This window comes from Aspergillus tubingensis, assembly GCF_013340325.1.
Source record: "Aspergillus tubingensis WU-2223L DNA, scaffold_13, whole genome shotgun sequence".
In the NCBI taxonomy this organism is placed as follows: Eukaryota; Fungi; Ascomycota; class Eurotiomycetes; order Eurotiales; family Aspergillaceae; genus Aspergillus; species Aspergillus tubingensis.
In genome coordinates, this window is record NW_023336287.1 from 1,079,474 (window position 1) to 1,093,613 (window position 14,140).

The 14,140-nt window shown below is 57.7% G+C and overlaps 1 protein-coding gene across 1 annotated transcript; it reads right to left on the reverse strand.

Moving 5' to 3' along the window:
- Positions 1–294: 294 nt before the first annotated feature.
- AtWU_10656 (hybrid NRPS/PKS enzyme) lies at positions 295–12,234 on the reverse strand (the record flags this gene model as incomplete). The annotated part of the gene is made up of 3 exons (XM_035505760.1): positions 295–3,221; positions 3,306–11,534; positions 11,604–12,234. The coding sequence occupies 3 exons, from the start codon at positions 12,232–12,234 to the stop codon at positions 295–297; spliced, it is 11,787 nt and encodes a 3,928-aa protein (XP_035361653.1).
- Between the last annotated feature and the right edge of the window lie 1,906 nt (positions 12,235–14,140).

A 14,140-nucleotide genomic window follows, 5' to 3' on the forward strand; every position in this document is an offset into this window, starting at 1 on the left:
TAGAACCTGAGATAAAAGGGGGGGAAACATACAAGATATTCCACTCTAAGGAACTAAGGCAGCACTACAGAAGGGAGGGAAAATATTGTACCAAGTCTTTATTAACGAGAAAGTAAAAGCTAATATAAACACGACAATTTTAGACAGAGAGAAACAGAGAGAGTGATAAATGAGGACACAAAGCGAGGAAATAGGGAGAGTGATGAGTCAATCTATACAAAGAGAGGAAAACACAGAGAGTGATGAGTAAAGGTATATACAAGAACGAACAAGTCAGATAGAATGGTCAACACTCTACCGCGACAGCGTAGCGAGGCCCTTGCCCTCGGCATCTTGCAGGACCATGTTCATGGTGCTGAATTGGTAGCGGAAGCCGGCAATCTTAGCCTTGCCGACCCAGACGTGGGCCGGGATCTTGGGCCGGCCGCTCTGGGCGTACTCGGGCAGCGAGTCCAGCCTCTCGACAACCTTTGCAATGTCCATGCGGACGGAGCTCAGATGCGAGTACTGCTTGACGTTGTCGCTGGAGATCTGGTTGTCGGTCGAGGTCAGGGCAGTGAAGGCATGGCCGACAATGTCGCGAGACAGACGGTCAGCGGGGATCAGATCGTAGTGACCGCCCCAGGTGGTCGAGTCGGGCAGCTCGGTCATGTTGGCGGCGACGTCGACGAACTCCTGGAGGATCTGGTCGAGCTCCTCACCTTGGGCCTCACGACCCTCGGGAACGGGCAATTGGCGGTGGATGTGGACGGGCAGGCGCAGCTGGTCCGCGTACTTCTCGAGGAAGCGCTCGCTGGCCCACTTGGAGGCGACGTAGCCCTGGGAGCCGTCCGAAGCAGGCTCGACGGTGGCGGCCTCGCTACCAGAAAGGAAGTGGAAGGGTACAATGCGGCGGTGGTCACGCAGGGAAGCGGCAGACATGAGAGCGAGCTCTTTGGTGGACTGGACGTTGATGGCCTGGACTTGGTCGTAGGTGCTGAAGAAGGAACGGTTGGCACCGCTGTGGATGATCATGTCGGCCTGCTGGGCGAGAGCGGCGAAGTCGGTCTCGGACAGACCGAGGCGAGGAGCACTCAGATCACCCTCGTGTACGGAGATCTTGGAAGAAGAGGCGACAACGGCGTTGAACTTCTGGCGGTGGGGCAGCTCGTCAGACAGGGGACGGTGAGCAATGCAGTGGACGCGGCCGATCTTGGGGTCCTGGATAAGGCGTTCCAAAATGTGACGACCAATGAAACCAGAGGCACCGGTGAGGATGACAGTCAGGGCTTGAGCGTTCTTGCGGGTGGTGGAGGAGGTGTCAGCGGGAGAGATGTGGAGCATCTCATCGGTGAGGGCAGTCTCGAGGTCCCAGTTGATGCGAGAGTTGGCCAAGAACTCATCTAGGAGGGCGCCCAGAGCCGATAGCTTGCTGGACTCGATGACCTTGTGGAGAGGAACGACGATGCCAAAAGCCTCGCGGATGCGAGACTGGAGACGGACAGTAAGCAAGGAGTTACCTCCAAGCTGGAAGAAGTCGTGGTTCAAGTTGATGGCCGCACCATCCATAACGGACTGGGGCAGGATCTCCTGCCACAACTCCCAGATCGCCTTCTCAGTGTCGGTCACCTCAGTAGAGATCTCGGCAGCATCGACCTGGGGGTGGATAGGAATAGTGGCAATGGCCAGTCTGTTGACCTTTCCGTGGGAGTTCAGGGGAATGCGGTCAAGCGGGATGAGCATGTTGGGCTTCATGTACTGGGGCAGGGGTACCTTGTTGAGTAGCTGAGCGAGGTAAGTCTTCTGCTGGTCGGTCGGGTAGCCGTCAGCAAACTCGACGAAGCCGACCAGGTAGCTCTCGTGACCCTCGCCGCGCACGTTGGCAACGACGCGCGACAGGACGCCATTGGAGGCGCGGACAATGGTGGCTTCGATGTCCTCGAGCTCGATACGGAAACCGCGAAGCTTGATCTGGGTGTCACCAGTGATGCGGCCAAGGACAACGAGGGTGCCGTCGTCCATGAGATAACCCTTGTCACCGGTGCGGTAGGCGCGGTTCCAGCCCTTGGCAACGTGAACAGAGGAGGCATTCTTGTCCTCGATGAACTTCTCGTTGGTCAGGTCGGTGCGCTTGTAGTAGCCAACGGCAGTACCGGCACCGCCAATGAGGATCTCGCCCTGGACGCCGGTGGGGACAACATCAAGCTGCTTGTCCACGATGTAGAAAGAGTAGTTGGGAAGAGCAGGACCGGCCGGGATGAGAGTAGACTCGGAAGGATAGTCAATGGGCTGACGAGTACACCAGACGCTGTTCTCGGCAGGACCGTAGCAGTTCTGGATCTTGAGGTTGGGCAGGTTGAGCGTGGCAAAGGAGTCACGCAGGGTAGCGTTCCAGCCCTCGCCACCAACGTTGGCGCGGCGCCAGCTCGTGGCCTTCGACAGGGTGGGAGCGGCATAGTTGATCCAGTTGGAATACTCGGACGGGGTAGCCATGGTGTAGGTGATCTGGTTGTTCGCGATGAGCTCAGCCATGGCTTGGGGGTCGGAGCGCTGGGCCTGGGAAGCGACGTAGAGGTTGCCACCGTTCACGAGAGAGGTAAAGATCTGGTCAAGAGAGATGTCGAAACTGTAGGCACTCTGCTGAACGCAGTTGGGGCGGCCGAGGTTCCAGATCTGACCGTCACCCTCGAAGAGGTTGAGCAAGCTCTGGTGGCGGACCTCGATACCCTTGGGGACACCAGTGGAACCACTGCTAGAGACGATGATGGCAGACGAATCGCCCTTGGACAAGTTTGGACGGCGAGCGGGAGAGTCGTTGGCCTTGCGGACTTGGTCAACGTTGATAGTGCTGGCGCCAGCAGGGAGAGCGAGCCGGGCGACATCAAAGACAGTGGAGCTGTCGCACAACACGGAGCTGGGCTCGACAACACTGCAAGTGGCCGCCAGACGGGGCAGGCCATTGCGGGGGTCAAGAGGCACGTAGACGGCACCGCTGCGCCAGATGGCGAGCAAGGAGCAGATCCACATGGCCGAGGGCTGTTGGAACACACCGACCTTGTCACCGGGCTGAATGTTAGTCTGGACGAGCTCCTCGGAGATTTGGTCGATGATGCGGTCCATAGCTTTGTAGGTCATGGAGTCGCCGAGGCCGTCGCGCAGGGCAATATCGTTGGGGAACTGGGCAGAGACTTGATCGACCTTGAGAGACAGGGTCTCGGGCCACTCGCTGTCAAATTGGGGGCCTACATAGAGAGATAGACAAAACAGTTAATCGGGGCTCGGTAGCAGTAGTAGTAGGAATAGGGGTTGTTTCATATGATACTTACCACGTCCTGCCTCAATGGCAGCCGTGACATGCTCGTCCCGGTAGAGGGGAGCGGAGGCGATGGGGCCGGCGGGACCATTGGCACAGTGGTGCAGCAGATGCATGTAGCTATCCATCATGGCCTGAGTGTGGCGGCCGTTGTACAGCGACTTCTGCGTCTGCCACTTGATGGTGATGTCGGAGGCGGCGTCGTCAGTGACGTCCAGAACGACGTCGTAGGCGGTGGCACCGAAGTTGCTCTCACCCTCGGTCTGGGACTCGAGCATGGGGGGAGTCTTCAGAGAGAGCTGACGGTAGTCGAGGAAAGCCTGGAACATAGGGCTGTGAGAGGAGGAGCGAGGCACCTCGAGCTCCTGCAGCAGCAGGTCAAAGGGGAGGGCGGAGTGGTTGAGAGCAGAGTATGAGGTCTGCTTGGCGGTGTTGAGGAGGGCGGAGAAGGTCTCCTTGCCTGTGAGGCCGCCGAAGCGGAGAGGGATCAGGTTCAGCAGGAAACCTACGGTAGCCAGGGTCTTAATGTCCTTGCGGTTGGCGTCGGCGATACCAATGCACAGATCGTCAATCTCGAGCCAGCGGGTGAGGAAGAGTCGGAAGGTGGCGAGGAAGAAGTGGAACGTGGTGCAGCGGTTTTGGCGGCAGAGGGTGCGGATCTTCTGCGCAATAGCCGAGTCGAGCACCATCTCGACCTCCTCATGCTCATACTTGGTCTGCGGGAGACGAGCACCGACGCCGGGGAAGGGGAAGAGAGGCAGAGGGTCGGGCAGCGTGGTGTAGATCTTCTTCCAGAAGACAATGTCGTCCTGCAGGCGACCACTCTCAATGTCCTTGCGCTGCTGGATGGCCAGGTCGGTGAACTGCGAGGCAATCTGAGGCACGGGCTTGCCCTGGTAGAACATGTCCATGTCGCGGATCATGAGGTTAAAGGAGAAGCCATCAATGGCAATGTGGTGGACAGCGAAGATGAGGTGGTGCTCGCGGGGACCGACAGTCAGCAGCTGCATACGGATGACCTCACCGTTCTCGATGTCGAAGTTGTACTTAGACACCTCCTTGTGGGCCTTCTCAGCCTCGCTCACGTCGGCAATCTTGCTGATCTCGAGTCGGAGCTTGGAGTCGGGCATGACGCCCATCATGGGCTCGCCCTCCTCGTCAACGTAGTAGGCGGTACGCAGGGCCTCATGACGGGCACCTACCTTGCGGACGGCCTCTTGGACACGGGCCACGTCAACCTGACCGGTTAGGCGCGTGCGGACAATGATGTTGAAGCAGCTGGCATCCTCTAGGTACTGGCGGAGGAACCAGAAGCGAGAGCAGCCGTGAGTCATCTTCTCGACGCGGACAAAGTCGGGGCGAACGACAGCCGGCGCAACAGGTGCAGCGGCAGCCTCGACCTTCTCGTCGGCGGTAGACTTGCCAGTGACAGAGCCCTCACCAATGTCGGTGGTGGCAGGGGTGTCGAGCTCAGAAAAGGAAGGCTCATCTTCAGAGGGGGCTGCCGTGTCAGGTTCAGTAGGTGTCTCGACCTCGAGCTTGGGCACCTCTTCGGCAGCGGCAGTGCCACCCAGGTTGGGGGCAATGGACGGTGACAAGTTGGCAACAGTGTCCTCGACCAGGTCAGCAAGAGTGGCACCACCCAAAATCTTGATAATGGGGATGTCGTGATCAAACTCGCTGCTGAACCAAGAGCGCATATCGACGGCGACGAGAGAGTCAACACCCATCTCCACAATGGCGACATCGGACAGGACGCTCTCTGAGGGTAGCAGTCCAAGCTTCTTGTGAAGCATGGCCTGTAGGGCCGTCAGGATGATGTTGAAGGCGTCCTTGTCAGTGGCAGCCTCCTGCAGCTGGGCCTTCGTGGACAGGGCACCCTCGGCGCCCTTGTCACCACCCTCGCGAGCGCTCTTGTCAATAACATAGTGGCTGAACTTAGGGTCCTCCCACCACTTGGGCGGGTTCTTGTCGGTCTTGGGGTTGACGAACTTGAGACCAGCAGAGACCTCGGGGTCGCGGCCGGAGTCGGGAGGACCGGCCATGACCGCCTCGGCAAAGAAGTACTTGTAGTCGAGCTCGGACATGATACCGTAGCCCATGATGTCGAGACGGTTGAGAATGTTGTGGTCAGTACGAGTAATGTAGCCGATACCGTTGATACCACCCAGGTTCATGACACTGGCGCACTGGCCGCGCTGGCGACGCTGGTGTGCCAAGCTGACCATGAAACCATTACCGGCAGCGTAAGAGGTCTGGCCAATGTTACCAGTGATGTACACCAGGGAGGAGAAGAGGATGAAGAAGTCGAGATCGACGTTGGCAAACAGTTCGTCCAGGTAGATGGTACCGTCGATCTTAGGACCCAGAGCCTCGTTCATGGTGGTCGCGTTAGACTCCATGAAGAGACCATCGCGCATGATGAGGGCGGCGTTGGCCACACCCGCAATCGGGGGCTGAGTGGCACAGATCTCCTTGTACACTCCTTGCAGGCTCTCCCGACTAGTGACATTAAGCGGGTACGCTTTGACCGAGGCGCCAAAGTTGGTCTCGACTTTGTTGAGCCAGCGCTGGTCGATGTTGGGGCGACGAGAGGACAGGGCAAAGTGCCTGGCGCCGCGCTCCATCATGAACTCGCAGGTGGACAAGCCCAAGCTGCCAGTCATACCGACAAGGAAGTAGGTCCGGTCAGAGCGGAAGCGCACCTCGTCCATGGCGAGGGTCAAGCTGGCGGGGAAAGGAGTAGGATCTGTCCAGTCCAAGGTGGTCAGGGGCTCACCGAGAGACTGGTCAGCGGCAAGCTGCTGCACAAAGGTATTGGTAACCTGGCCAAAGGCAACCGACGAGGCCTCAGATACAGCCTTGTCATGGGCGTCCTTGAGGGCCTTGGCGAGTTGAGCCTCAGTCGAGTCCGAGTAGAGGACGGACTGCGAAGGGAGGTAGTCTGAGAGAGTGCGGTAGCGAGCGCGGAACGGCAGCTGGGCCTTCAGACGGTTGACAACTTCGCTACCCTCGCTGGCGGGAGAGAAGTTAACAAACAGGCTCGTGTTGGCCTGCACCAGCCTGCTCAGCTCGCGGCCCGGGCTGTAAGCGTGGACGTGTTGCCAGTAACCAGTGGCCTCCTTATCGGCAGTAGTGAAGACGAGCTGGGCGCCAGTCTTGCGGGCTTTCTCTCTGAGAAGCTCAGCCAAGACAGTGGGAGCCTCATGGAAGACGAGTCTGTCGCTAGCAGTAGACTTCTCGAGGAGAGCGGAGGCAAGGAGCGTGGCAGCGACAGAAACGAGCAGGGTGCGGTGCTCCCTGGCGGCGACATTGACGGCCAGGAGCCGGGACTCAGGAACGGTTAGAAGAGACTGGTGCTGATCAGTCAGCGCGAGAACAGTCTCGCGAGTCTCCTTATTGGTACCGATGCTGAGGTAGAAGTAGCCGAGGTCGCCAACCTTGATGGCGGTGGACAGGGACTTCTCGACGTTGACGAAGACCTTGGCCTTCTCGGTACCAATGGGGGCCTGGGGGTTGAGGCGGAACTGCTGAAGCCTCTTATCGGCGGTGAGGGCAATCACTCGGTCAGCGGTGGAGACATCAGCCACGACACGACGGCGCAAGACGTTGTAGTGGTCATTGAGCTCGGGCTCGGAGTCGTAGCGGGTGATGTGGAGCTTGTCGTCGGAAAGCATCAGCTCGCGCTCCGAGGTCCACAAAGGGCTGTACGCGGGGATCTTGTCCTTCCAACCGTCGGCAATGTGTAGACGGAGCAGCTGCTCGGCCAGAACGGTGGCGTGCTGGTCGATCTTGACCTTGCCCTCGATGTTGAACATCTGGCAGTGAAGGTGAGGAATCTCGATCAGCAAGCAGCGGACGACACCCTTCATGACGTTGGCGTAAGGGTTGTCACCGTTGGCACCATGAGTGGCCCAGACAACGTAACGCGAGCGGAAGAATAGAGTCTGCAGGGCCTTGTACTTCTGGTCGGTCAGGTCCTGGAAGAAGGGCTCGTCGAGCTCAGTGAGTGAAAGCACCAGAGGCCTAGACGCCAGCATGGACGACTTGAACTCGCGCATGCTCTGGATCGACGTAATGTTGCCACAGAACTGGGCGAGGGTGTTCTTGATGTTGGCGATGAGGCGAGAGGTCTGGAAGCGGCGACCACCGATGAGGAGAATCTGGTCAATGGTGGTCTTGTTACCGGCACTCAGAGGAGCTCGGATGGCGTTGATTTGACCGTCGACGGCCTGAGACACGAAGACGCTGAAGGGGCTGACAGAGTCCGGAGTGACAGAGTCAATGCCGGAGAAGCCAGCTTCCTGAAGCATAGCATCGTATTCAGACAGCTCGGGAACCTCAGTCTGCGACGTCAAACTAGCCACGGTCAGACCGACGTGGGCAGCACTGACATTGGTGATCTGCTGGACGAAGAGGAAACCACCAGGCCTGGTAAGCCAGCGCAGCTTCTGCATGGCCTGGTCACGGTCTTGCACATTATGGAGGCCGTTAGGGGCAACGATGAGATCAAAGCTCGCGGCAGAGAAACCCTGCTCCTCGAGGTCCTGGTCCAAGTCGAGGGTCTGGGTGAAGAGGTCATCACCGTGTACCTCCTTAAGGGCCGCGAAGTGCTCGTCAGTCGAGTCAGTGACGGTGTAGGCGGAGCACAAGGCACCGAGAGTCTCTAGAAGAGGCTTGGTAGCAGCACCGTTGCCGGCGCCGAGCTCCAAGATGCGCATGTGGGGGTAGCGGCGGGAGATCTGGTGAACCAGCGAGATCAGAGCGCTCCGAGCCTCAGCAGCACCAAATGCCGAGGCATAGAACTTATTCAGCAAGCCGGAATGGCCAGAGCCAAGGGCCTTAAGGACAGCAAGGTTGGCAGCGAAAGCCTCGTCCACAGTGACACTAGAGCTGTCAATCTGCTCAGTGGCGCTGTCGGTGCCAGCAACCTTGAGGACACCCTGAGCCCAGGTGCGCAGATGAGCATGCGCAGAGTTACCAGAGTCAACAATCTTCCGGAGCTCCTGGAGCGCAAGACGATCAAGAAGCTGGTGCTCCTGTTCCTGCTCGGTGGTGATTGAGACAGGCTTAGCCACGGCCTCGGCGTCCGGTGTGCTGAGCCAGCGGTTGGTGTGGCCAAACATGTGGCGGTCGTCCTTAGCCGTAGGGGGAGACACGGGGCTGACCTCCAATCCCTCTACCTGGCACAGCGAGTGGTCGCTGTGGACAGGGAAGATGTCAACGCTGCCGGAGAAGGTACCGTCATCAGCGCGGTTGGAGGTAGCCGAGAAGCGAACCTTCTCGTCAAGACCGCCGTTCATCGGACAGATGACAGGGTTGATGACGACGCGGCGGATAGTGGTGGGGATGTGCAGAGCCCACAGCGCACCATCTCCGGGGTAGCTGATTGCGGCAAAGATGGCCTGGAAGGCAACGTCAAGAGTGGACGGGTGAAGCAGGAACTCTTCCATAGAGCCGCTCTGGCTGGCAGTAGAGGTGATGATCTCACCCTGAGCCAAGTCGCAGCATCGGCTCATGGAGGTGATACCCCTGAAGAGATCAGCGTAGTTGTAACCGATGGAGGCGAGGTAGGCGTAGAACTCGTCACAGTCGACATCCAGCATGCCGAGGCCAGCCTCCTTAGGGTACTCGACCAGGGCCGTGGAAGAAGGAGTGCCGAGGCTCATGACGAGCTTACCGCTGGCGATGGAGGTGAAGACATCGGAACCCTTCTGGAGGCAGGCATCGCAAGCGAAGTTGGCAGTGATAGTAGAGGACTCTGAACCCGTTTGGACAGAAGTGACATTAGACAGGGTAAAGAGGGTCTCGATACCCTTGTCCTCATTGACAGCCAGGGCGCGGTGGATCTGGGAGTCCTGCAGCTCAATGGCGTGGATGGCCTGATCACGACCGACGATGCGAGCAGCCTCGACAGCCATCACGAGGAAACCAGCAGCAGGGAACAAAGTTTGACCCTGAATGCTGTGGCCGGAGAGCCAGGGGATTTCCTTGGAGCTGATGTAGTTACGCCAGCGGTACTCGCGCTCGTTGATGGAGTCGGTGCGTGTACCAAGCAGGACGTGAGCGGGGTCCTGACGCAGGCGGTTGACACGCGACTTGCGAGCCTCGTACCAGAACAGACGGTCGTGGTTCCAAGGGTAGCTGGGCAGCTCGTGGAGAATGGTAGGAATGCTCGAGGAGAAGGCCTGCGAGTAACCCTTCCAGTCGGCAGAGCTGCGGCCAAACTGGGCCCAGAGGTAACCGAGGGTAGAGGCCACAGCATTGACGTCGTTCTGACCACGAGCCAGGGTTCCGGTGTAAGGCAGCGCAGCCTTGACCACGTCCTCAATAACGTTGGAGGCAGGACCCTTGAGGGCGGGGTGGGGACCAACTTCGATGACCTGGGTGGGCTGAGGTACGGCCTTGTTGAGGGCAGACTTGAGGGCCGTGGCAAACAGGACGATGTTGACCATGTTGTCGATCCAGTAAGTGTGCTTGAGCTCCTCGCAAGGCTCCATGAGCTTGCCGTCGTATACAGACGAGTACCACTTGGTCTCACCAGAGGGCTTGAGAATCTGGACGTTGCAGTTGTTAAGGGCCTCATAGTATTTGGCGGAGCAGGGGATCATGTGGTGCGAGTGGTACGCGGTGTCAACCTTGAGCTGACGATTGAAAACACGCTCGTCGTCCAAGACCTCCTTGACCTCCTCAATGGCGTCCAGGTCACCGGAGAGAGTAACGCTGGCGTCGGAGTTGTATGCGGCGACGGAAACGCGACCCTCAAAGGCGGGGAGCTCGACAAGCTCGAGAGCATCCTCAAGAGTGGTACCAGCAGCCAACATACCACCCTTCTGGCCCTCACGACCCTTTGCCATGAAGGCGTAGCGACCACGATAGAAGGCAATGCGGACGGCATCAGTGGCGTTAAAGAATCCGGCAGCGTACGCAGCACCAATTTCACCACTGGAGTGGCCGACGACGACATCGAAAGTGATGCCGGCCAGCTTGAGAACCTCTACCAGGACGATTTGGACGGCAGTGCACAGCGGCTGGGACAGCTCGCCCTCAGCAATGCGAGACTGGGCCGGATCAGCCATCAGCTGTTCCATGAGAGACCAAGACGGGCGGTCAGAGGCAGGGAGCTCGGCGAGGGACTGCTCAAGCTTGCCAATGATGTCCTGGGCCAACTTGGAGGCACGGATCAGCTCACGACCCATAGTCGCCCACTGAGCGCCCTGACCGGTGAAGACACCGAGCAGGTGCTTCTTGGCAGAAGTACCGCGGACGATGCTGGCCGAGTTTCCAGACTGCTGCTCCTCAACAGCCTTCTGTAGCTTGGGCAAGATTTCATCGACTGACTGGCCCGCAATGTGGCTGCGGTACGCAAAGGTGGAACGGCGGTCGTGCAGGGTGAAGGCCAGACTGGTGAGGTCGGCATCGGGGTTCTCAGTCAGGTACTCTAGATACTTGGCCATGAGGTTGGTGAGAGACGTCTCCGTGGTGGCGGAAAAGGTAAGGGGCAAGGCGACAGCAGCCTTGGCCGCAGCCTGAGCCTGCACGGGAGAGGCCTCGGGCTCGTACGCCTCAATAATGGCGTGAGCGTTGGTACCACCGAAACCGAAGGAGTTGATGGAGGCACGGCGAACGGCACCGGCGGGCAGCGCAGGCCAGTCCTGCGCAGTCTTGGCGATTTGCAGCTTGCCGTAGTACGGGATAATCTCCGGGTTGAGCGTCTTGAGGTGCAAGTTGGGCGGGATGGTCTTGTTCTGGATGGCAAGGGAGGCCTTCATGACACCGGCGATACCGGCGGTACCCTCGGTGTGACCGATGATGGTTTTGATGGAGCCAACCCACAGACTCTCGTCAGTGGTCTGACCCTCGGGAAAGAAGGCGTGGTAGATGGCCTTGGACTCGACGCCGTCACCAGCCTTGGTACCAGTGCCGTGAGCCTCAAAGTACTGAGGGCGGTCCTCGGGCTTGCTCAGGTCCAAGCCGGCACGACGGTAGGTGTCGTGAATCAGCTTGGTCTGAGCCTCCTGGCTCGGCATGGTGATACCGGGAGTGTGACCATCCTGGTTGCAGCCCGTCTCGCGGATGACGCACTCAATGTGGTCACCGTCGCGGATCGCGTCGGACAGACGCTTCATGATGACAGCGGCGATACCCTCTCCACGGGCGTAACCGTTGGCGTTGGCGTCCCACATCTGGGACTTGCCCGTGGGGGAAAGCATGTTAAGGTTCGACTCGGCGATGAACATGTCTTTTGGTGAGGATTAGCGAACTTTCGAAAGCATTTTCGGATGGGAGGGGGTCTTTGGGGGGTACATACTCGGGCTGAAAATCAAGTTGGCACCGGCGGCCACGGCGATGTTAGAGTTGCCGCTGCGCAGAACCTGAACAGACTGGTGAATAGCAACCAGGGACGACGAGCAGGCCGTGTCAATGGTCATGGACGGACCCCGCCAGTCGAAGGTGAAAGAGACACGGTTGGACAGAATGCTACGGGCCGTGCCGGTGGCGGCATAGGTAGGGACCGCCTCCTGGTCGACGTAGCAAATGTTGCCGTAATCGTCACACATGACACCGACGTAGACAGCCGTGTCTGAGCCGCGCATGTCCTCGAGCACCAGGCCAGAGGACTCAACGGCTTCATACACAGTCTCGAGGACGGTGCGCTGCTGGGGGTCGATGGAGTCGGCCTCACCAGGGGGAATGTTGAAGAACTGGGCATCGAAGTAGCGGGGGTCTTCGGAAAGGAGGTACGCGTCGCGGACGTTGCTGGCACCGTGGTAGTGACCATCCTGGTGGTAGAAGCTTGAGGCCGCAAAACGGTCGATAGGCCGGGCGACCTCACGGGGCTCCTTGAGCAGCTCCCATAGCTTGGAAGGAGATGTGGCATCCCCAGGGAAGCGACAGGCGCTGCCAACAATGGCAATGGGCTCGTTCTTGGAAGCAGACATTTTCACGGGGGTGATGGGACAATAATGGTACAGATGGGGTGTGTATTTTGCTTGACTTGCCTGGTAATTGAATCGAATAGAATCAAAGATATTGGAGTATAGCTAGACTCGGATTAAAAAGATTAAAAGAGACTTGGTAAGACTTGGTGTTCAAACAACTAAAAAGACCTGGTAAAGAATGGGTAGGACTTGGTAGATCTGGTGAGACTTGGTACAGGTATCAGACCAGATGATGTTGAATGAAAGGGAAAGGACTGAAGCCCGTGAGTAGTGACAATCAAGATCGACAATCGAGCTGAGATGCCATGTGGGAAGGGTTTTATCTTTAAACCTGACAGCCTCCGATCAGGTCTTTATCCAGCAAACCAAAGCCATGCTCTCGCCATGATGTGAAGAACTCTCGACATTCCGTCGGGATTCCTTTGATGGTGGAAGTGGTATCCCGATGAGGAAAGCACTGGCCCAGGAAGTATCATTGGACAGTATGTAGATGATACCTGTATCCACCGATCTGTTATTCCCGTATCCGTGCCTCCACATCCCCACAGATCGTTGCTGAGCCACGGATACTCGTATCAGTCGATAGTGCTAGTACATGATGAACTTGCTTCCTTAACTCCGACCTCTTTCAGAGCTTCCCAATCCGGTTTAGTGATGTTGAGAGACCCACAGTACCATGTGCAGCTGACACATGGTCTCGGATTGGCTTGTGGAGTCCCTGCGCTTCGGCGATGGAGGCAGAGGAATCCACGAGGCAATCCTGCGTTAGGCTTGTCAGCTTCTTCAATCACACCATTACCTAGCAGGACGCAGGACGCAGGGCACCGGGCCCACGCGAATTTGTCGTCTTGACTCAGCCCTCTCGCCTTAGTTGAGACATCTCGCCTTGGCCCTGACTTTTTGGCCCCATGGGACCGGCGAAAGTGGGGTCAGATAGTGAACACGAGGAAGAGCCAGCGAATAGGGTTTTCTGCAGAATACGACCTTCATAGATAAACGACCAGGAGGATTTTCGCTTGTTTTGCTTGGTGGCGGCGGTGGACAAGGCCCTATAGAACATTAATTAATATCGGAAGTTCTAGTCGCACGATAGAAGGTGTATTTGGGGGCCAATTATGATCCCTCACAATCATACACCTGCTAGTCTTACGAAGACACTACTACAGCGGCAGATGGGCGAGCGACGGTTGCTGTTGGAGTTTCAGATACACTGCATTTATTCTCAAGTTTCAAGTTGGGGAGCCTTATGCCGTAGCATCGGCCTGTAGCAGCACGGTCCTGAGAGATGAGATGTAATGTAGTCTCGGCAAGGAATTCCGGTCTGGCTGTATGTACGATTAAGCATCAAGGGTAGATCCGAATCGTGCCTCTGCCATGCCGCGAAATCGTTCACTGGCTGGCAGATGCTCGGCTCACCACGCCAAGTGTCGAAAGAAACGCCACAAGAACACCAGCAATTTGGGAGATTGTGAGGATACACATACATACAAACGTAACGAATTTACGGGATTGGTGAGGCCAAATCCTACGGGATTTTTTGGGGCCAAATCCTACGGGATGGAGGTGGTCGCAAGCGCTGATTATAAAAGTAGACGGCGGAAATTAAGCCTTCACGCTAGCGGTCAATCCATCACCCAACGCCCCTTCGCCGCTCTTTAATGCTTGCATCCCCGGATACCCGATATGGGTGATTTTCCCGCCCTAACATCTGGTTTCTTCTTTGAGACAACCGCTTCATCCTTTCCCTTGCCAATACGAGCGGCCATCTCTTTCCATGCCTTAATGGGAATGTGGACTTGTTTGCCCAGAGCAAAGTGCCCCGAACGCGACAGTCGAACGAGACGGTGATGGTAACCTTGCAATCCAATCCCCAGAAGAGAGAAGACGTTGCTCTCTCATTCCCATC